The sequence below is a fragment of the Salvelinus alpinus genome, chromosome 8 (assembly GCF_045679555.1).
Source record: "Salvelinus alpinus chromosome 8, SLU_Salpinus.1, whole genome shotgun sequence".
NCBI classification, from domain to species: Eukaryota; Metazoa; Chordata; class Actinopteri; order Salmoniformes; family Salmonidae; genus Salvelinus; species Salvelinus alpinus.
In genome coordinates this window covers 35,165,520-35,188,124 of record NC_092093.1, presented here as the reverse complement: position 1 = coordinate 35,188,124, position 22,605 = coordinate 35,165,520, and the positions used below count along the sequence as shown (strand labels likewise).

Below are 22,605 nucleotides of genomic sequence, written 5' to 3'. Positions count from 1 at the left end.
CAGGGAATCCCCTCTGCAGTGCATACAGACAACTCATGCTTTCCATGCCCACTACCCAGCTAACAATTCTAGGTACAGAGAAGGTTTTTGTAATATTACCCGTGATGTTCCCCTAATGTTTGAGTGTCTAGTTTTCCATTAGTTGAGGGAACATTCTATGTTAGCAAAAACCTTAAAACATTTTTAGCATGTTTTGGTGTTAAAATTGAGAATGTTCTTTTAATGTAAAACATTACTTATCTAGAACGTGGTTACAATATTCTCAGAATATACAATGTTCTAGGTGCGTTTTAAGAACATTCATGTGTCTGAGGGTTAAAGTTGTGGGAATATTTGTTAGCTGGGTACATTTATTTACTGTACCAAAGCTGCAAAAAAAACTAGTCAAAAGGTTAAAATATGGGCAAACATGGTGGGAAATCATTCAGCTGCCCATTAAAAAACAGAGAAAGGGGGGTGGGGTATAAGTCAAACCAAAATACAAATATACTTATAGAACGTTACTGACTGGGCACTTAGTTATGTGTGTATGGAGACTGATTTGGAAAATGCTGTGTAGACCTAAATACAGAATGTTGACCTATAGGAATCGAGCAGTTCAGGCTGAAATGTTTTATTATTCATAATGAGCAGTGTTTTCAGGTTATGTAACACTGTGTTACTTCCAGGTAATTAGGGTAAACATCCCAGGATATTTCCCCCCCCATGTAATGTGAGGGCTCAGTCCCTAGTGCTGCTCTCTCAGACATGGGTGGTGGTGGGGTAGTAGGGGCCACAGTGACAGGTATCAGGGCGGTCCAATACCATTTCAATTGAGTCAATTCATGAAATTAACTGACATTTATTTTTCAAAGAAGATTTTCCAATTCAGTATATTGATGGGGAATTGAAATGGAATTGGCCCCAACCCTGTTCCTCTCCCTCTCTCATCATCGGTGTCTGCTTCTCTCCTTGTCTTTAGACTTCTTGGGTGAGCGACTGCGGCTCCTCTCCGGGCGGTGCTTTTCACGGGACTTGCTGTGCTTGTGGTGGCTGTCTCTTTCCCTGGAGAGAGAATGCTGCCGGTCTGTCTTTTTCTCCCGCCTGGGCTCCTCACTGTTCCACTGTCGGTATAACATAGGGAGAGAAAGAGGTTTGACAAAGGTTCAAGAGAAATCTTTGGTGGTGCTGAAACAAAGCGCTGTGGAATTACTCAGTATAGCTCGAGTGACTGGTGTCACAACTGCTGAAATGACAAGCCATTCCCAAATTACATGAGTCATGCTTACTCGAATGCTCTTACTGAACATTCTTGTGAAAGAAAGTACATGTGCCCACCACAAGGAAAATAATTAGTTCAAAAGCCATTTTCGGGCAACCTTGGATTTCTTGGATTTCCTGGTGTCCTCGTCATCGGAGTGATCGTGTTTCTTATCCTTGTGTTTTTTTTCAGCATGCCGACGGCTTGTTCCTTCTTCCTCTTCCTCTAAAAGCAGGTCGTACTTGGAGCTTTTGGGAATGTTTAGAAAAACTTGAGGAAGTAAAGTGTGTAATTCCAAGTTTGCCAAGTCTTTCAGAGAAATGTAATTTCCTCCAACAGAGAAATGTCTTCACAATAGTTTACCTCTCTCTGTCCTGATAGCTATGTGAAATGGTGCACAGTTGAGTTTTTTACACTTTAACTCATATTCTCCTCTACATATTGAATAGCAAATATAAACACATTTAAGGATACTCCTGCTTAGGTTTGACTTTATCCTTAAGAGCTAATTTGGATCCCACGTCTTTTTCATAGGCCTTGAAGTCATCCTTGGTATACTTTCCACCTAGAAAACAAAAGACCTTGTGAAGTTCTTTACTTAGCAGAGGTGAATGGCACATCCTTTAGTTTAAGTGCCTTATTAGGGCTTAATTGAGTCTCTGAAAGTATACATAACGCATACTTTATGGATCACACAAAACCTTTAAATAAAAGTCCAAGTGAGTTATGTTTTAATAAGTGTTTACCTTTGCCTTTCCATTTGATCTTTGAAACAGACTGGCTGAAGTCCACGTGTATGCGCCTGTCATCTATGAGCACGTTGTCCATCTTGAAGAAGGCCTTTTCACAGTCCTCCTCCTGTGCACAGAAAGGACATCAATTGCATCTAAAAGAGGGTCATGTGAGCCGTTATGGGTCTAGTGAACAAGGGAATTAATTTCAGTAAACAAAACCATATGACCATTCAAATGAATTAATTTGTACCCTCTCAATTCTGACTAACTGGTGCCATCTATTGATATTTTGCACAACTGCACTTGAATTGTTCAAAAAGGAATCTCTATCTTTATATTTCTCAAGTCTTGATTTGTATAATGAACAAAAATATAAATGCAACATGCAACAATTTGAACGATTTTACTGAGTTACAGTTCATATAAGGAAATCAGTTAATTTAAATGAATTCATTAGGCCCTCATCTAGATTTCACGACTGGGCAGGGGTGCAGCCATGGGTGGGCATAGGCCCACCCACTGGGGAGCCAGGCCAGGCCAAGCCAATTTGAATTTGTTTTTCCCCACAAAAGGACTTTATTACAGACAGAAATACTCAGTTTCCTCAGTGCCTGGGTGGCTGGTCTCAGACGATCTCGCAGGTGAAGAAGCTGGATGTGGAGGTCCTGGGCTGGCGTGGTTACATGTGGTCTGCAGTTGTGAGGCCAGTTGGACGTACAGCCAAATTCTCAAAAATGTTGTTGGAGCTGGCTTATGGTAGAGAAATTAACTTTCAATTCTCTGGCAACAGCTCTGGTGGACATTACTGCAGTCAGCATGCCAATTGCGCAATTGCAAAACTTGAGACATCTGTGGCATTGCGTTGTGTCAAAACTGCACATTTTAGAGTGGCCTTTAATTGTCACCAGCACAAGGTGCACCTGATCATGCTGTTTAATCAGCTTCTTGATATGCTACACCTGTCAGGTGAATGGACTATCTTGGCAAAGGAGAAATGCTCACTAAAAGGGATGTAAACAAATTTGTACACAACATTTTAGAGAAAAACTTTTTGTGAGTAAGGAACATTTCTGGGATCTTTTACTTCAGCTCATGAAACATGGGACCAACACTTTACATGTTGCATTTGTATTTTTGTTCAGTGTACTTATGAACCTGAGTGGAGAATGTTCAACTTTTATTTGCATGCATAATCAAAATAGGGCTAAAATGATTTTATGATAACTCATGGTACATAAAGCAATCACGTGAAAACCAAACCAATACACACCTTTTCAAACTCGATGAAAGCATAGCACAGAGACTCTCCTGACTTCCAGTCTCTGATGATCTCACAGCTGTAGCAAAATAAGAACCTGTTAATCATGGTACAGCTCACCAACATTCAATATTTAAATTGGTTAGGACTAGGTCTATTTAAAATTAAATATGTATCGTAATGTTATGAGGCCAGTATATTGAAATAGACTATTTTACCACTTAATAAGTCCGAAGCGGGAGAAAATGATCTCCAGGTCCTCATCTGTGGTCACAGGGTTCAGCTTACACACAAACAACACATTCTCAGGAGGTTTCACTTCTGCATCAGGGAGATCACCCACCTACACAAGCACATACACACGTCAAACCACAAAACTCTTATAAAACCACCATATAATGTTTACAACACTAATATGTTCACTAGCTAATTAACTACTACAGTGGAAGTACTGCTGGGTTCTTCAACAGCAATCTGTACAAACAAGTGGTAATGTTGAGTGTTACAAAATCCCTTCTGCCATCACTCCTGAAAGTATGGGCATCCTCTACAAGGCTAAGTGGACCGAACCACAAGACCCCCCCCCCCCCCCCCCCTCTCACCATCTCCAGCAGGATAGCCTGGGTCTTGGCCTCCTTCTCCTTCAGCAGCTCATCCAGCTCCTCAGCCTTCTTCCCATCTGTGTCGTTGATCACTTCATCAGCTCCAATACGACCACTCTGCACACCAAAGAGGGGACAGTAAGGTTAGACGTCAAAAGTTGCATCGTTCATTGTTTTCTGGTACTGGAGACAATAATGAACTAACTTAAACCTTATAATTTTATATTAAAGTAATATCGTTTACAATACTTTTGCTCTGAAAGGGAGATATGCATTGCTTTTAATTCAACGGTACAGAAAGTGTCCAGTCACACACATCCAGCTGTTCCTTGGTAGGCTCAGGGGAGCGGTCAGGCACGGGCAAGTCAGCAGGGTCATCGAAAGGGTCTTCCAGGATCACAGTGTGGTTTATTCTGCAATGACAAAACAAGTATCATACCTATTTTCTCTCCACCTTATACTGGGATGTCTATCTGAGTAGGTCATTTTATTGACAACACTGTAGCAGGGTTTACTTTTGGAAAATGTGCCGCCGGACATTTGACCGGACGCATTTTAAAGCTACAATATGCAACTTTTTGGGCGACCTGACCAAATTTGCATAGAAATGTGAGTTATAGATCTGTCACTGAAAGCAAGTCTAAGAAGTGGTAGATCTGTTCTGTTTGTGCTATTTCTATGCTTCCCATTCAAGTTTCATTTTAGAGAGTGTTTTACTTTCGGTTTTGTACATCAGCTTCAAACAGCTGAAAATACAATATTTTTGGTTATGGAAAATATATTTCACAGCGGTTTAGATGGTACAATGATTATCTACACTATACTTGCTTGTTTTGTCAAACTGAAATTAGGCCAACTATTAGACTTTTTGCAAATAGGAAATTATTTCTGCATATTGCACCCTTAATTTACCAGACATTTGAGAAATTTACCGGACCCACATACATTGGGTGCGTAACCTGATTAGGGCGCCCACCCACAGTGGTCAGACTGACTGACAGAAATCGCATTTAGATTACAGTAATTCATAATAACAGAACATGGAAGTCGAGGATGCAACGATGTGCGGTCCTTCTTACCTAATTCTGATGCGCACTTTGAAGATGTTAGAACAACTGTCCACATTTACTTTTCATCAGTCAACAAGATGAGTAACGAACAGCAAAATCTCTAGCCTATGTCAATCTACACTGAACAAAAATATAGTTACAGTTCAGTTCAGGCACGACTCCAACACCCTCATCAAGTTTGCCGTTGACACAACATTGGTAGGCCTGATCACAGACAACGATGAGACAGCCTATAGGGAGGAAGTCAGAGACCTGGCTGTGTGGTGCAAGGACAATAACCTCTCCCTCAACATGATCAAGACAAAGGAAATGATCGTGGACTACAGGAAAAGGAGGACCGAGCACGCCCCCATTCTCATCTACAGGGCTCTAGTGGAGCAGGTTGAGATCTTCAAGTTCCTTGGTGTCCACATCACCAACAAACTATCATGGTCCAAACACACTAAGACAGTCGTGAAGAGGGCACGACAAAACTTATTTGCCCTCAGGAGACTGAAAAGTTTTGGCATGGGTCCTCAGATCCTCAAAAGGTTTTACAGCTGTACCATTGAGAGCATCCTGCCTGGTTGCATCACTGCCTGGTATGACAACTGCTCGGCCTCCGACCGCAAGGCACTACAGAGGGTAGTGCGTACGGCCCAGTACATCACTGGGGCCAAGTTTCCTGCCATCCAGGACCTCTATACCAGGCCACAAGAGGAAGGTCCTAATACATGTCAAAGACTCCAGCCACTTTATTCATAGACTGTTCTCTCTGCTACTGCACGGCAAGCTGTACCGGAGCACCAGGTCTAGGTCCAAAAGGCTTCTAATCAGCTTCTACCCCCAAGCCACAAGACTCCTGAACAGCTAATCAAAGGGCTACCCAGACTACCTCTTTTACGCTGCTGCTACTCTCTGTTTAATATCTATGCATAGTCACTTTAACTCTACCTACATGTACATAATACCTCAATTACCTCAACTAACCGGTGCCCCCGCACATTGACTCTGTACCGGCACCCCCTGTATATAGCCTCGCTATTGTTATTAAACTGCTGCTGTTTAATTATTTGTAATTTTTTTATATTTTTTTATCCCATTTTCTCCCCAATTTTTGTGGTATCCAATCGCTAGTAATTACTATCTTGTCTCATCGCTACAACTCCCGTACGGGCTCGGGAGAGACGAAGGTCGAAAGCCACGCGTCCTCCGAAGCACAACCCAACCAAGCCGCACTGCTTCTTAACACAGCGCGCCTCCAACCCGGAAGCCAGCCGCACCAATGTGTCGGAGGAAACACTGTGTACCTGGCCCCCTTGGTTAGCGCGCACTGCGCCCAGCCCGCCACAGGAGTCGCTGGAGCGCGATGAGACAAGCATATCCCTACCGGCCAAACCCTCCCTAACCCGGACGACGCTAGGCCAATTGTGCGTCGCCCCACGGACCTCCCGGTCGCGGCCGGCTGCGACAGAGCCTGGGCGCGAACCCAGAGACTCTGGTGGCGCAGCTAGCACTGCGATGCAGTGCCCTAGACCACTGCGCCACCTGGGAGGCCCCAATTATTTGTTACTTTTATTTAAACATTTTTACTTAAGACTTTTTCTTAAAACTGCATTGTTGGTTAAGGGCTTGTAATTAAGCATTTCACTGTTGTATTCGGCGCATGTGACAAATACAATTTGATTTGATTTAAACGAAATCAGTAAATTGAAATAAATAAATTAGGTCCTAATCTATGGATTTCACATGACTGGGAATACAGATATGCATCTGTTGGTCACAGATACCTTAAAAAAAAAAGTATGGGATGTATATGGATCAGAAAACCAGTCGGTATCTGGTGTGACCACCATTTGCCTCTTGCAGCGCGACATCGCCTTTGCATAGAGTTGATCAGGCTGTTGATTGTGGCCTGTGAAATGTTGTCTCCTCTTCAATGTGTGTTTTGAAGTGTTTTTATTTGATTTAACCTTTATTTAACTATGCAAGTCAGTTAAGAACAAATTATTATTTACAATGACGAGTTGCGTTGCTGGACATTGACAGGGACGGGAACACGCTGTCATACACGTCGATCCAGAGCATCCCAAACATGCTCAATGGGTGACATGTCTGGTGAGTATGCATGCCATTTCCAGCTTCCAGGAATTGTGTACGGATCCTTGCGACATGGGGCTGTGCATTATCATGCTAAAACATGACGGGATGGGAGTGGATGAATGGAAAATTGCCATTGATAAAATGCAATTGTGTTTGTTGTCTGTAACTTATACACACCCATACCATCACCCCACCATGGGGCACTCTGTTCACAACGTTGACATAAGCAAACCACTCGCCCACACAATGCCATACACACTGTTTGCCATCTGCCCGGTACAGTTGAAACCGGGATTCATCCGTTTCAAGCGTGCCAGTAGCCATCGAAGGTGAGCATTTGCCCACTGAAGTCGATTACGATGCCGAACTGCGGTCAGGTCAAGTCCCTGGTGAGGACGACTAGCACGCAGATGTGCTTCCCTGAGACAGTTTCTGACAGTCTGTGCAAAAATTATTCAGTTGTGCAAACCCAATGTTTTATCAGCTGTCCGGGCGGCTGGTCTCAGACGATCCTGCAGGTGAGGAAGCCGGATGTGGAGGTCCTGCGCTGGCATGGTTACACATGATCTGCGGTTGTGAGGCCGGTTGGACGTACTTCTCTCTAAAACAACAAATTCTCTAAAACAACCTCAAAGGCTTATGGTCGAGAAATTAACATTCAGTTTTCGGGCAAAAGCTTTGGTGGACAGTTTTGCAGACAGCATGCCAATTAAAAACTCCCTCAACTTGAGACATCTGTGGCATTGTGTTGTGTGACAAAACTGCCCATTTTAAAGTGGCCTTTCATTGTCCCCAGCACAAAATGTAATGAACATGCTGTTTAATCAGCTTCTTGATATGCCACATTTGTATACTGTACACATATTGATAAATAAGATACATAACAAATATACTGTACACGTGCGCCAATTTAATTTCACTAAATAATGTAAATTAACCTATAGACCAATAAGAATGACCAGTCAAATGTATTTATATCGACAGGTATTTACATCAATAAATAGGGTAAAAAGCATGATCTTTTATTAAAAATCCCTTTGCGAAATAATGCTTTTTATCCTATTAATTAATGGGAATACCAGTCGATGTAAATACATTTGTCTGGTCATGCTTATCGGTATATAGGTTAATCTGGCCAGTGCCAATTTTATTTATCGGCTTTTCTATTTATTTATTTTAAATCGACCAAAAGCAGGCTATTACCATCTTACGGAAACCCTGCACTCTAGGTATTCATGGAACAGTGAGTGTTTATTATATATATTTTTTTTGTATAAAATTCGATTCTAATCTCCCTCTAAAATGGCTACATTAAAATATGATAAAAGGAAATTCAATTTGCTGACCTGATATCCTGAAAAGGGATGAAGTCCTTATCAACGAAGGTCTCATTGATCTTGGCCAAGACATCCATACCCTCTGACACCTCTCCGAACACAGTGTGGACCCCATCCAGGTAGTCCAGGTTCTCACCAGTGGTGATCAGGAACTGGGGACCAAGGAGATTGTTACAGCACAAATAAAAAATTTCAGATGCTTGCCATCTGTCCTACCCGAATCAGTAGGCTAACATTGTGGCTTTCAAACTGATAGCAGTTAAATACTGAGGAGGTGGATGGCAGTTTTACCAACCTGAGAACCATGTTGGTCACTGCCATTGTTCACCATGGACACCATCCCCTTCTTTCTGTGTTTGATCCGTGGGTTTTTCTCTGCATCATAGAAGCGGGCCTGGTCTCCATATAGTTTACTGAGGGTATAGAAAATAAATCCTCAACATTCCTGTGAGATATAAACAACAGCTGTGATGATGATTTTGGACAATGCTGTTTATGCTGAGGAAGAGGACTTACCCATAGACAGATTCTCCACCACGGCCAGTCCCAGTGGGATCTCCAGTCTGCACAATAAAATCTCTCTGGACATTGTGGATGAGGCAGTAATTGTAGAATTTGATTTTGCATAACTTCAGGAAATTCAGGGATGCTAGGAAAAAAAGGAGCTGATCATCATTATGAGAACACATCATAAGACATTAGGATTTCCTTTTCCTGAGTTTCAATGATTGCGCCACATAAACACAGAGTGAACTATCAGATGAAGTGTCCCCAAAGCAATCTTATCTTTTAAAATGTTTGTTAGCTAGCCGAAATATAAATGTAACAACAGTTAGCATTTGCTATCGCTGGGTAAATGAATGGTTGGCTATCTTGTTACCTAGCACTTGCTAGCAGCAACTTAAGGCGATATTTGACTTTCTGAGAAGCATTAATTATTACGAAATGTAGGCTGTGTAACCAAATATTAGCGTTGGATGTGTTGGTGCATGTTTTCTTACTTTTAGGCCTTTCTTCTGTAAATAAATCAATGACGATATCACCCAATGTTGTTTCAAGAAGAACCGCCATGTTTGCAGGGTGACTGCGCAGCTGCGCACGCGCTCTTGTTTGGTTCCGGTGTCACTTGGGGGTGTTGTGGGTTTCCACTAGTTACCACAACCACAAAGTCAGAACGTCTATATGGTAAAAAAGTACGAAAACAAAAATATTTGTTGTCTTATTTTAAGGTTAGGTATAAGGTTAGCCACGTGGTTATGGCTAGGGTTAAGTTTAGGATTAGGTTTAAAATCACATTTTAAGAATATAAATCGTAGAAATAGGCGGAGTTTATGACTTTGTGGCCGTGGTAACTAGTGACGACCGTGTTGTTGTTTCCTTTTATCAGACTGAAAATAAGTTTCCTGCAAAATATTTTTAAACGACCGCTAGAAGATGACGATGAAACGAACATCAAGTTATGCTCTATTTTTACTGTTTATGTCGTTTATTTTAGCTGAGTCTGCACCTCGACAGTTGAACACGGTAGGAGACGAATTTACCACGGTACTAGACTAGATAGCTATAAAAAAATGTTTTTATAAAAATAAACTAGTCTAGATAACGTCAACCGTTAGCTGGTCAAATCAACAAGGTTACGTTAGTCGTAACTATGTTTACATGCTGTGCTGAATGCAGCTAACTAGCTAGTCAACTAATATTGGTAGGTAACTAGCTGGCTAATGATGCTAACGTTACCTTTTTTGCTATCTGACTCACTGCAGCTAGCTAACTAGCTAATGTTTATGTTTTTATCCAGGTAGCATGAGCACAATACACGCATGGTAGAATGCCCTGAAGTGTCACTCTCACTGGTCCTGATGTTTTGGTGAATAATGTTATTTACCTAGTTAGCTAATGTGTATATCATGTTCCTCTTTCCCATTCATGATTCTCACACAGGAAAGCATTCTGATCAATGTGACAGCAGGGACATTGGATGACACACAGGGGCAGGAGTCCAACAACTTGCAGGTAAGCTATAATATTCTGAAGTTGTCTATTAATAAGCTTGTCATAATGGTATTGAATAATAACATAATCAAATCAATACATTTACCTTTTCAGATCAACCTGAATATTTCAGTGGATGAAGAACAGGTGCTCATCAATGACATCCCTGTGGAGTTGTCAGGAGTGACTAGGTTGAACTGCCAAGCCTTGCTGTGTGAGTAGTGAAAATGCTTCTGCTGCTTATAACTTAATTACAGAACTGCATTATGCACCTGATTAACACAGATTTTTACTCTGTTTACAGTGGATACCATCAATGGAACCAGTGAATTTGAATCTGGTGACTATGTGTCCACTGTCACCCGGGTGATGGTGAGCCAGAATCGCCTGTGGAGTGATTCAGAAGAGGTGGTGGCTCTCCAGGTGTTCAGCGAGGTCATTGAGATGGAGGGGAAAAAGGTCAAGTTGCTTGATGGAGAAAAGGACAATAAAAAAATGTGTTCGGATATTTATGTCACAGCTAAAGGATCATATTTTCACCATGGTGGGTGGTACAATGATGGGAAATCTGTGATCTTATGGCTTTTGTATCCTTTTCTATCATTTAGGTCCAGCAGCCAGAAATGTGCGAAGTTAAGATACTGATGACCCCCAATTTCCAGAAGCTTGCTCGGTATACCAACACCTACCCCATTGGACACAGTGAGATTTTCAGGATCCCAAGGGAAAATGATGTGGTCATCACAGATCCAACAAATCCTAAAAAGGGTATGCAAGAATAACTGTTTTTGTTCTCTTACTTTTACATGAAAAGGACAAGTTATCTAAATTCCATTACTAAAGTAGTGTTCCTAAATTAGTTTGTGAATGGTAATGTTCCACTTCCTTCTGCTCAGCTGAAGACCAAGTGATGTCCCATACCACCATTCATTACCCTCTGAAGCATGCTGACACGACCCAGGAGGAGATTGCTGCCCCAGGCAAGCTCCCAGAGACTCCCCTCCGCATGGACCCAGATTTGCTGTATGATAACAATGATGAGGATGATGACTTGGGAGGGCTGTCGGATGAAATGCAGACAGAGGCACCGCTCAAAGAATCCATCTCCTCTTACAGTGTAAGTAAATTGGACATCAGATCCAAATCAAATCCACAAAATACATTTTCTAGAATGTGCTCGGAATGTGCTTTGAAGTTTGAATCGGTTTGCAGGCCATGTGTCGATGGGTGGAGGAGGTGAGGGACCGCCTGCGACGCTTCTGGTCTGAGTCCTTGCCCCTGTTCTTTTTGGTCATGTGGGTGGTGGTGATTGGTGTGGTTGGGTCAGCGGTCATTGTCAAGATCCTGGACGTGCTCTTCCCAACATGTGAACACAAGTATGTTTTCACATAGGTCCTGTTGCGCCTGCTTACATGATTGTTGTATAATTAAATGAAACATTGCCAGATCAGTATGCAGGATTTGTCATTGACCACACCTTACTGCCGAGACCATTTAATGAGGCACATCAGTCTCATCTTTTCTTAATGCGGCAATCAGCAGTAGAAACAATAACAAAGTGTCTTCCCCACCCGTTTTGGTAAAAAGCTGAGGGATGGGGCTGGAGAAATGTAACCACACTCAAATTCATAGACAGAGGTATGGATGCAAGTACTGAACATCCATACTAATGCTATCAAAATTACAGTTGAACTAAGCACATATTTTTCAAGAATCGATGGGTGCATATTATTAATGATTGAAGTTTAAAATTGTAAGTAGCAACTGCCGATTGCCCCTTTTTTAAGTGTGATTTTTACTAGGAAAATGAATGTTGTACTTTTTCCTCTCCTCTAGGGGAATTTTCCATTTAAATCCTGTGACTCTGATGCCTGAAGATGAGAAACACACCCTGCTAGAGAACATTGAAATAGAGGCAGAGGAAAAAGCCTTAAATGAAAACTGAAGACTGATGAAGTGGAGTGAGTCTGATTGCAGCTGTTGACAACACAAGGCATTATGTGGTTAGAGAAATCATAATCTTTTTGTAGCACTTATTAAACATGCATTCCATACACATTATTTGCTTTATACCCTCTACTCAAAACATGAATCTGATATGTTAATACTGCAACAGATCATACTTATGGACCTAGCTACCTACTGCACACTGTTACTTTTCATATTATGATTGTGTTACCTCAGTTACAATATTATTTTGTGTTAAGAAGTTTGGATATACCGTGGCGGCAGGTAGCCTAGCGGTTAAGAGTGTTGGGCCAGTAACCCGAAAGGTCGCTGGTTTGAATCCCCGAGCTGACTGAAAAATATGCCGATGTTCCCTTGGGCAAGGCACGTAACCCTAATTGCTCATGTAAGTCGCTCTGGATAAGAGCGTCTGCTAAATGACTAAAATGTAAATATACCACACGTTAATATTGATTTCTTATTGGTTTATTGCTCAGTTCATAATATTTTATTCTAACTGGAGGATTGAACTGAAGATTTGGTGTTTGTCTGCATGCAAGACAAACAGCTTTTATTTACTGTTTTTTGAGCCAGTACATATGTCAAGGCCTCACCTATACATTAATTGTAAAAGGATCAAAAACAAAAAAATATTGAATGTTGCTATTGCATTCTGACTGAGCTCGACTTTGGGCTGCGGTACGGTTCATAAAATGGATAGGAAGACCTAGTCTTGCACCCATAAGTGCAGTGCAGAATAAAGAATGATCAAATATGAAATCTCCTAACCATTTCAATTGATAGAGAAGACCGTTCCTACAGCGGCGCGACCTCTGGGGCATATTCACTTGGCTCTGTCACAGAAGATGGACCTAGAAAGTATAGAATGGACATGAACTGGAGAAGAGATTCATTTCTGTTCACTCTGGAAACATTACACTCACAGAATAAGCCCCTGTTGCTTTAATAAATGCCTGTTTGTATGCATTTGAACTGAAATGTATGAATATGGTTAATGTTCTTTGCAATTAATGAAAATGTTGACACTAATAGGACCTTTTTATAAAGCGCATCTTGTCTCAGAATATAGTTATAGTCATACCTACTCTTCTCCCAGTAGCATATTGGCTGGTTTGCCTCAAAGAAGGCATGACCAACATAGAATTGTATCAATGTGATTCAAGACTAGGCTTCTGGTTGACGTACGCATGGCATTGAATGGGACCTTGGCACATTGACTTTCTGCCGCAGCAGAACTTGCAGGAGAAGCCCTAGTAGTGAATGCAGTTGGCCGTCACAGAAACAGCTTCATAGAAGGAAACTGCATGCTGATTAGAACTTCAGTGAATGGGTGAAGAACTTATGTTATTTTACCTTTTTGTTGCTTCTATGGTGCCTCAATTCCATTTCAGTCTTGTGTGTTGTACTGAAGCATGGGAGCATGACTTGTGTGCATAATGTATTTTCATTCTAATCAAACTACATTGAATTCCCAAATGCTGCTCAATAAATGTGTTTCTGTAATGTTCGTGACATTCACTCTACAGCCAGGTTACATGCAAATAAAGCACATGGAAGCCTTGTCAATGCAAGTAATATGACTTTTATAGCTTTATTAAGACATTGTTAGTGTTCTATGATTGGTATATAAATTCACATTCACAAAATGTGGGTAGAACCAGTTGGTCCCCTAAATACATATTTAGAAATTAAATCAAGTGCATAAAAAATGTTTTCTGGTAGTGTAACTTTGATTAGCTGATAGCAGTAGCACATCTGATAAAACCCAAAGACACTGGATACTTTGGTAGCAAAGGTGTTCAATTGAAATAGAAAGGACCATAGAATTTTCTGTCATGAGACCTGGCAGTGCAAATGAATGAACTATCTAACAGCCAATCCACTAGTGTAAATTGAGCTATAATAAAACACGAATCAGAGAATCATTTGGCTTTCAACAGTCTTTGTTCCAGCACTCCTGGGCCATAATAGAACAGCTTACTTAGGTGCATGGTTACCCTACTTTAAGGCATTTCGCATCATCTAGCCTAAGATATAAATAATTTACAAAGAAAGGGAAACCATGACAGTTAAATTACTGTTCCCAGAATATCAACTGAGCATCCCACCAAATCCCCTGCAGATTTGAGGCGCTGCAGGCTTCCTGATTAACTCAGCAGGAGCCAAACTCGTCAATCCACTTCTCATACTTCTCTAGATCGGAAGCTGATACAGACTTGGACACTTTCTTTAGAGAAGACTCAAAGTCCTCCATGGTGGTGGGCATGTGCATCTCGGCTCGGGAGATGTTACGGATCTCCTCTGGCGTCAGCCCCTCGATCCTTCGCCGCATGGCCATCAGAGAGGCGTCCCTACAGATGTAATGGACACAGTGTTTGCTAAAGGCAGTGGAACACACCTGACTTTATCATATCACAAGGTTAAAAGTGGTTCATTCCACCATTATTTCCTAATTGAAGACGCATCTCGTTTTCAAATCAGTGATAGTCTCAGCTGAATAATTGTATTTGAACAAATACGCAAGACTAATCTATTCAGTGTTTATTTACGATTGGTTTTTGTTCGTTTAAAAAAAAAACTAAACCTGAAAAGTAAAAGCCTTACCTGCACACATTGGTGATGTCTGCTCCTGAGTAGCCCTCACTCTGCTCTGCTATCTTTGCCATATCCACATCATTGGCCAGCTCCAGCTCCTTTAGGTTGATCCTCAGCAACTCCACTCTGCCCTTGGCTGCAGAGAAAACAAGCCATAATCACACCATTGTGAACATAAATATATATATATATTTCAGGAAAATCGTGTTCCAGTGATTGTTGACCTGAAGGCAGAGGGATGTAGATTCTCTTCTCCAGACGTCTCCTCAGAGCCTCATCGATGTCCCAGGGGAAGTTAGTGGCTGCTAGCACCATCACCATCTTAGAGGGATCCTCATTATCTGATGCTCCTCCCACACCTAAACAGCATAAAATCCCATAAACAATCAAATCGATATTATCACTGCTATGTATTTAGGGTACAATCTATTGGGCAAGAAACATTGTTGTAGAGACATGAATAGTGCATGTACCAGTGACTCTGTCTATAAAAAAGTGGTCAGATGAAGCAGATGCTAAACTACAGGACTGTTTAGCTATCACAGACTGGAACATGTTCCGGGATTCTTCCGATGGCATTGAGGAGTACACCACATCAGTCACTGGCTTTATCAATAAGTGAATCGAGGACGTCGTCCCCACAGTGACTGTACGTACATACCCCAACCAGAAGCCATAGATTACAGGCAACATTTGCACTGAGCTAAAGGGTAGAGCTGCCGCTTTCAAGGTGCGGGACTCCAAACCTGGAAGCTTACAAGAAATCCTGCTATGCCCTGCGACGAACCATCACACAGGCAAAGCGTCAATACAGGGCTAAGATTGAATCATACTACACCGGCTTTGACGCTCGTCTTATGTGGCAGGGCTTGCAAACTATTACAGACTACAAAGGGAAGCACAGCCGCGAGCTGCCCAGTGACACAAGCCTACCAGACGAGCTAAATAATTTCTATGCTCGCTTCGAGGCAAGCAACACTGAGGCATGCATGAGAGCATCAGCTGTTCGACGACTGTGTGATCACGCTCTCCGTAGCCGACGCGAGTAAGACCTTTAAACAGGTCAACATACACAAGGCTCTGGGGCCAGACGGATTACCAGGACACGTGCTCCATACATGTGCTGACCAACTGGCAGGTGTCTTCACTGACATTTTCAACATGTCCCTGATTGAGTCTAATACCAACATGTTCAAGCAGACCACCATAGTCCCTGTGCCCAAGAACACTAAGGTAACCTGCCTAAATGACTACAGACCCGTAGCACTCACGTCCGTAGCCATTAAGTGCTTTGAAAGGTTGGTAATGGCTCACATCAACACCATTATCCCAGAAACCCTAGACCCACTCCAATTTGCATACCGCCCAAACAGACTCACAGATGATGCAATCTCTACTGCACTCCACACTGCCCTTTCCCACCTGGACAAAAGGAACACCTACGTGAGAATGCTATTTATTGACTACAGCGCAGCGTTCAACACCATAGTACCCTCAAAGCTCATCACTAAGCTAAGGATCCTGGGACTAAACACCTCCCTCTGCAACTGAATCCTGGACTTCCTGACGGGCCGTCCCCAGGTGGTGAGGGTAGGTAGCAACACATCTGCCATGCTGATCCTGAACAATGGCGCTCCCCAGGGGTGCGTGCTCAGTCCCCTCTTTTACTCCCTGTTCACCCACGACTGCATGGCCAGGCACAACTCCAACACCATCATTAAGTTTGCAGACGACACAGTGGTAGTAGGCCTGATCACCGACAACGACGAGACAGCCTATAGGGAGGAGGTCAGAGACCTGGCCAGTTGGTGCCAGAATACCAACCTATCCCTCAACGTAACCAAGACTAAGGAGATGATTGTGGACTACAGGAAAAGGAAGACCGAGCACGCCCCCATTCTCATCGACAAGGCTGTAGTGGAGCAGGTTGAGAGCTTCAAGTTCCTTGGTGTCCACATCTACTAGAATGGTCCAAACACACCAAGACGGTCGTGAAGAGGGCACGACAAAGCCTCTTCCCCCTCAGGAGACTGAAAAGATTTGGCATGGGTCCTGAGATCCTCAAAAGGTTCTACAGCTGCAACATCGAGAGCATCCTGACTGGTTGCATCACTGCCTGGTACGGCAATTGCTCGGCCTCTGACCGCAAGGCACTACAGAGGGTAGTGCTTACGGCCCAGTACATCACTGGGGCTAAGCTGCCTGCAATCCAGGACCTCTACACCAGGCGGTGTCAGAAGAAGGCCCTAAAAATTGTCAAAGACCCCAGCCACCCCAGTCATACACTGTTCTCTCTAGTACCGCATGGCAAGCGGTACCGGAATGCCAAGTCTAGGACAAAAAGGCTTCTCAACAGTTTTTACCACAAGCCATAAGACTCCTGAACAGGTAATCAAATGGCTACCCGGACCATTTGCATTGTGTGCCCCCCCAACCCCTCTTTTTACGCTGCTGCTACTCTCCGTTTATCATATGCATAGTCACTAACTATACATTCATGTACATACTACCTCAATTGGGCCGACCAACCAGTGCTCCCGCACATTGGCTAACCGGGCTATCTGCATTGTGTCCCACCCACCAACCCCTCTTTTACGCTACTGCTACTGTGTTCATCATATATGCATAGTCACTTTAACTACTAACCGGTGTCTGTATGTAGCCTCGCTACTTTTATAGCCTCGCTACTGTATATAGCCTGTCTTTTTACTGTTGTGTTATTTCTTTACCTACCTATTGTTCACCTAATAACTTTTTTGCACTATTGGTTAGAGCCTGTAAGTAAGCATTTCACTGTAAGGTCTACACCTGTTGTATTCGACACACGTGACAAAAACTTTGATTTGATTTAATTAATTTGGCCTCCCAATTAAGCAGAGTGGCTGCTGTTACTGTACCATCCATCTGGACCAGCAGCTCTGCCTTCACCCGCCGGCTAGCCTCATGTTCCTCTGACGTTCCTCTGCGGCTGCACATGGAGTCAATCTCATCAATGAATATGGTGGTGGGGGCATAGAACCGGGCCTGTTCAGAGGAGAAAATAAAACACTGAATAGAGCCACACCTCAAAAACAGCCTTTTCACATTTTCGTAATATGATGTACTGCACGGGCAGAGGAGCTGATGAGGCAGAACCTTACCATTTCAAATAGAATGCGGACCAGTTTTTCAGACTCTCCTCTGTACTTGGAAGTGAGAGTAGAAGACGAGACGTTAAAGAATGTGGTTCTGCACTCTGTGGCGACGGCTTTGGCCAGAAGAGTCTTTCCTGTGCCTGGAGGACCCACCATAAGCACACCCTAAAAAAACATTGCACATGTATACACCACATATTAGCAAGGCATCATATCATCTCTTCCAATCAAAATAATCTATAAATCAAGTGTGCCTTGAGCTTCGATGTATACCTTCCACGGTCTTCGTATTCCTTTGAAAAACTCTGGCATCCACATGGGTAGCACAACAGCTTCTTTCAAAAGCTTTTTTGCTTCTTCCAAGTCTGCAATATCATCCCTATAGGCATTGGGAAAAAGAAATATTTCCTGTTAAACAACCCTTACAACGAGAAACATGTTATATTTTTAGGATAATCCTATTCTGGAGGTTAATGATAGCTGTTCAAACATACCATTTGACATTGGGGTTCTGTGATATGATGTCTCTCTCCAGGGCCTCAATAAGGTCTTTGTCATATCCTTGCCCGTCAAACCTCTTCACCTCTTTCTCTGAGACTTCAGCTTTGTTCTGCAAGGCAAACATACAGGAAGATTGTCAGCCCTGAGGGGGCTCACTGTGTAGCAGAGGCTCGCTCTATTCCAGGAACCAGACTGACAAGGTTGTGATGATGATTTTAGGTAAACACAGAGTGAACAATGTTTGGTCAACAGTGCAAATAGCTTTCAAGTTAAGGTTGGGTAATGCCAGGCAAAGCATTACATTTACATTTACATTTAAGTCATTTAGCAGACGCTCTTATCCATTAGACATTTTCCCTGGGAGAGTGATCATTTTTGAAGTTGAACCTTTATATTTTTGTGAGTTTACAATGAAAAGATAGACCACTCCTACCACAAGGAGGATTATGTGTGTATTATGTAAGGATGTAACAAAGAACCTTTCGGTCCCTATTTGAGCCCTTGATGGTACATTGTCATTTACCTTGTCGTCTTTTGGTTTGGCTGGGGCCTCTTTTTTTTCCTTGCCCTTCAAAGGTTTGGCCCGGTCCCCATTGGCCCCACGTGGTGACTGGCGATGCTGAGCCCGCACACCGGCCACACTCAGGCGGTTGTTGTGTGGTTTACTGTCTTTGTAGGGAACCGGGGGCCTCCTAACCGGAAGAGGAGAGGATCTTTAAGGAAAGAAGGGAATAGTACGTCAATCAGCCTAAGCACTCCAAATAATACTTTTAGGTTCAGCTATTTTGTATTTTAATTAAAAGATGACATTTGCACATCAAGTGGGTACCTTTGTGAGTGCTGAAAGAGAGAGCAGGCCACTACCAGGCACTCTGAGCACTAATCTCACTCATATGACTGGATCATTAAGTTATTTTCTTCAGACAAACAGCTTATTCTACCCTCTTACTAACCAAAGCGCACACCCCATCAGATAATAATGCAAAGACATGAAAACAACTTGAATATATTTTCCCAGTAAATGAATGACTGGGCCTCTAAATATACACTAGAATAGAAATCTGTGTGAAAGGAGTCCGTGCTGTACCTGCGCTCTACTTGTACAGGCCATATGTCATTAATGCCATCTTGATTACTTGGTGGTTTGGATGGGGTGGTCTCCAGTTGAAAACTTTCTAGAGTTGTCATTATTTCTTGAACCTGATTGTTTTCTTCGTTTATCTCTTGCCATACCTGTAAAGAGATGTCAATAGCAACATTAGGAAGTAACATTTGCTGACCAAAACTCTATTCCAAACAAACAAACTTAGGTTTAACAATGAAACATGTCATAGATTTTACCTGTTGCCATTTTTGTTGGAAGCTACTGTCCCGTACTGTGAAAAGGTATTTCTTGATTTGTTCAAGTACTCCCCGATAACAAACAATAGCAGAACTGTAGTTCCCAAGCAAAGCGTACTCTCGAGCAAGTTTCACGTTTTCATTGATCTCATGCAGACTCATTCTAGAGAGATGAACATTTTATTAGATTAAAGTGATCTTTTTTTGTGATGTTATAATGCAGTTCCCTCCGGAAGGCATGACAACAGAGACCCTGTAAAACAAAACATTAAATGGCACAAGATGGACATGAAGATGCCAGCTGTGACAGGGAGTTGAATGATCTGACTGTTAGCTTAGCATAACTTGGATAGTTTGTTAACTAACACGTTTCAGATGAACGAACGAATATCACAATTTAGGAAATACCAGCAATAAAACAAGCAAAAGTATTTGTTACATAACGTTACTGGCACATAAAAACACATTTCATGTAAAATTAGCAACTACAAACAAACTCCCAAACTTCTTTAGCATGCTAGTTTGCTAGCTACACCCACCTGTGGCATTGATGGAAAAAAAATACGACACAAAAAGTGTAGAACCGCACCCAAGGACTGAAACAAATCGAGTCAAGCGTTTAAAAATGGCAAAAATATCTAACATTAATTACATTTATTTTCGTCGGACAAAAGAGCTAAAACCACACCGAAGCCCGACAACACACCCGCCTATGAACGTTTGAAGCTGTCAACTCAGGCGTCATATCCTGAACTGGAATCAGAAATAGAACGGCAGCAGCAGCAGCATTATTTTAACTCTGTCATATACGTTAAAATACAAAATATGGCTTTGACCCTCTTCAACAGACTAACGTTACACATTTGGGTGAACAGATTTTGATTTGTGTAGTACCCTCAAACACAACTCTAGACCTCGAAGCGAGTTCCACTGCGTGTTTTTATTGTTCCCCACTAATCAGGGACAGTGGTGTAAATTATTTAAATAAAAATACTTTAAAGTACAACTTAAGTAGATTTTTTGGGGTATCTACTTTACTAATTTATATTTTTGACATATTTTAATTTTAGTTCACTGCATTCCTAAAGAAAATAATGTACTCTTTACTCCATACATTTTCCCTGACACCGAAAAGTATGTGTTACATTTTGAATGCTTAACAGGACAATTCACACACTTATCCCGAGAAAATCCCTGGTCATCCCTACTGCATCTGATCTGGTGGACTCACTAAACACAAATGCTTTGTTTGTAGATGATGTCTCAGTGTTGGAGTGTGGCCCTGACTATCTGTAATTTGAGTGTGCCCCTGGCTATCTGTAATCTGTAATTTAGGAAACAATCGTGCCATCTGGTCTGCTTAATATAAGGAATTTGAAATGATTTATACTTTTACTTTGATATTTAAGTATATTTTAGCAATTACATTTACTTGTGATACTTTATATTTAAAACCACTTTTAAATGTGCCTTTAGAGGCCATGCAATTCTACGCTCATCTCTAAAACAAAGGCAATTTAGGTCAAAAGAGTCCATATTAACAAAAGAAATAGAAGGACTAACAGTACAGATAGATAGCAATACAACTGTACCATAGAGACATAATAAGTTAGAGGAAAAATACAAATAAATGGAGGAACTTATTCAAGAAAGATCAAATGTAATATATTTTTAAAAATAAAGCAAACTGGATGGAATATGGAGAAAAATGCCCCATATTATTTTTTAATCTTCAACATAGAAATGCTACCAAAAATGATTTACTGAAACTAATGACAGAGTCACCCATGATTCACCAAATAATATTTTGAAAGAGGAAGCAAAGTACTTTAAGCATATGTTTTCATTTCAGTCTCCTCCATCTCCTCTAACCGAAGTTAATTGTATGGAATTTTTTCTATGAATAATGTAAAATTAACAGCTGTAGACTCATGTGAAGGCCAAATTACAGAGGAGGAACTTCTTGATGCAAGTAAAGCCTTTAAATCCGGGAAAACTCCAGGGCTGGATGGCATACCAGTTGAGGTATACCTAACCTTTGTTGATGTACTCAGAGAACCATTATTAATGTTTTAAACACTCCTATAAAAATGGTAGATTATCAGATACTCAACAAGAAGGTCTGATTTCATTATTCCTGAAACAGGAACCAAGTGGTAAATATAAAGATCCATTCTGTTTAAAAAATTGGAGGCTCCTTACACTTCAGTGTTGTCATGTCAAAATTCTAGCAAAATGCATAGCACATAGAATTAAAAAGGTATTGTCGGATATTATTAATCCTAATCAGACAGGTTTTTTACATAGACGATACATTGGCAGTGGTGTAAAGTACTTAAGTAAAAATACTTCAAACCGAAACGTTGGTGAATACCCATTAAATTGTTGGGAGATTATACATGCAGTGTGCGACTTTCTTTTGATAGTTTAGTTTTTCGCTGTTAGTCAGCACCTCCACACAAACTATTTTCTGGGTGTGCGCCAGCTCATGTTTTTTTATCTACTATTTATATTTTTGACAACTTTACCATTTACTTCACTACATTCCTAAATGTACTGTACTTTTTACTCCATATATTTTCCCTGACACCCAAAAATACTTAATACATTTTGAATGCTTAGCAGGACAGGAAAATATTCTAATGTACACGCTTATCAAGAGAACATCCATGGTCATCTCTACTGCCTCTGATCTGGCAGACTCACTGAACACATGCTTCATTTTAGATTATGTCTGAGTGTTGGAGCGTG

General features: G+C 41.6%; 3 protein-coding genes across 7 annotated transcripts; 1 reads left to right on the top strand and 2 right to left on the bottom strand.

The window, feature by feature from the left end:
- Positions 1 to 597: 597 nt before the first annotated feature.
- Positions 598 to 9,713, bottom strand: ppil4 (peptidylprolyl isomerase (cyclophilin)-like 4). The gene is made up of 12 exons (XM_071412205.1): positions 9,325 to 9,713; positions 8,840 to 8,972; positions 8,619 to 8,736; positions 8,333 to 8,475; positions 4,151 to 4,247; positions 3,835 to 3,951; positions 3,451 to 3,575; positions 3,245 to 3,311; positions 1,987 to 2,098; positions 1,715 to 1,805; positions 1,359 to 1,488; positions 598 to 1,103 (listed from the first exon to the last, which is right to left on the bottom strand). Exons 1-12 carry the CDS (start codon positions 9,392 to 9,394, stop codon positions 930 to 932), a joined length of 1,377 nt encoding a protein of 458 aa, XP_071268306.1. The 5' UTR covers positions 9,395 to 9,713; the 3' UTR covers positions 598 to 929.
- On the top strand, positions 9,656 to 13,858 carry LOC139582232 (glycoprotein integral membrane protein 1-like). Of its 2 annotated transcripts, none has more exons than XM_071412206.1 (8): positions 9,656 to 9,868; positions 10,265 to 10,336; positions 10,430 to 10,529; positions 10,620 to 10,774; positions 10,924 to 11,083; positions 11,212 to 11,432; positions 11,528 to 11,691; positions 12,152 to 13,858. In XM_071412206.1, exons 1-8 carry the CDS (start codon positions 9,758 to 9,760, stop codon positions 12,258 to 12,260), a joined length of 1,092 nt encoding a protein of 363 aa, XP_071268307.1. In that variant the 5' UTR covers positions 9,656 to 9,757; the 3' UTR covers positions 12,261 to 13,858. The 2 variants fall into 2 exon arrangements, with proteins under 2 accessions (XP_071268307.1, XP_071268309.1); XM_071412208.1 differs by having other exon boundaries at positions 9,657 to 9,847.
- Positions 13,846 to 20,796, bottom strand: LOC139582230 (katanin p60 ATPase-containing subunit A1). Of its 4 annotated transcripts, none has more exons than XM_071412203.1 (12): positions 20,561 to 20,796; positions 20,394 to 20,450; positions 19,855 to 20,017; positions 19,601 to 19,746; positions 19,037 to 19,226; positions 18,507 to 18,622; positions 18,286 to 18,391; positions 18,019 to 18,177; positions 17,776 to 17,902; positions 15,103 to 15,237; positions 14,888 to 15,014; positions 13,846 to 14,634 (listed from the first exon to the last, which is right to left on the bottom strand). In XM_071412203.1, exons 3-12 carry the CDS (start codon positions 20,014 to 20,016, stop codon positions 14,436 to 14,438), a joined length of 1,467 nt encoding a protein of 488 aa, XP_071268304.1. In that variant the 5' UTR covers position 20,017; positions 20,394 to 20,450; positions 20,561 to 20,796; the 3' UTR covers positions 13,846 to 14,435. The 4 variants fall into 4 exon arrangements, with proteins under 4 accessions (XP_071268304.1, XP_071268303.1, XP_071268302.1 ...); XM_071412202.1 differs by having other exon boundaries at positions 20,543 to 20,586; XM_071412201.1 differs by having other exon boundaries at positions 20,394 to 20,776.
- Between the last annotated feature and the right edge of the window lie 1,809 nt (positions 20,797 to 22,605).

Bases quoted from the DNA above. Each gene is read 5' to 3' on its own strand.
- LOC139582232 (XM_071412206.1), top strand. From the start codon at position 9,758: ATGACGATGAAACGAACATCAAGTTATGCTCTATTTTTACTGTTTATG. The intron at 10,530-10,619 runs GTGAGTAGTGAA...CTCTGTTTACAG, and splicing joins GAACTGCCAAGCCTTGCTGT to TGGATACCATCAATGGAACC. The intron at 11,433-11,527 runs GTAAGTAAATTG...ATCGGTTTGCAG, and splicing joins AATCCATCTCCTCTTACAGT to GCCATGTGTCGATGGGTGGA.
- ppil4 (XM_071412205.1), bottom strand. From the start codon at position 9,394: ATGGCGGTTCTTCTTGAAACAACATTGGGTGATATCGTCATTGATTTA. The intron at 4,248-8,332 runs GTCAGCAAATTG...TTGTCATTGCAG, and splicing joins ATCCCTTTTCAGGATATCAG to AATAAACCACACTGTGATCC. The intron at 1,806-1,986 runs GTAAACACTTAT...TTTGTTTTCTAG, and splicing joins GATCAAATGGAAAGGCAAAG to GTGGAAAGTATACCAAGGAT.
- LOC139582230 (XM_071412203.1), bottom strand. From the start codon at position 20,016: ATGAGTCTGCATGAGATCAATGAAAACGTGAAACTTGCTCGAGAGTAC. The intron at 19,227-19,600 runs GTACAGCACGGA...CTTTCCTTAAAG, and splicing joins CCTGTACAAGTAGAGCGCAG to ATCCTCTCCTCTTCCGGTTA. The intron at 15,015-15,102 runs GTCAACAATCAC...TTTTCTCTGCAG, and splicing joins CTACATCCCTCTGCCTTCAG to CCAAGGGCAGAGTGGAGTTG.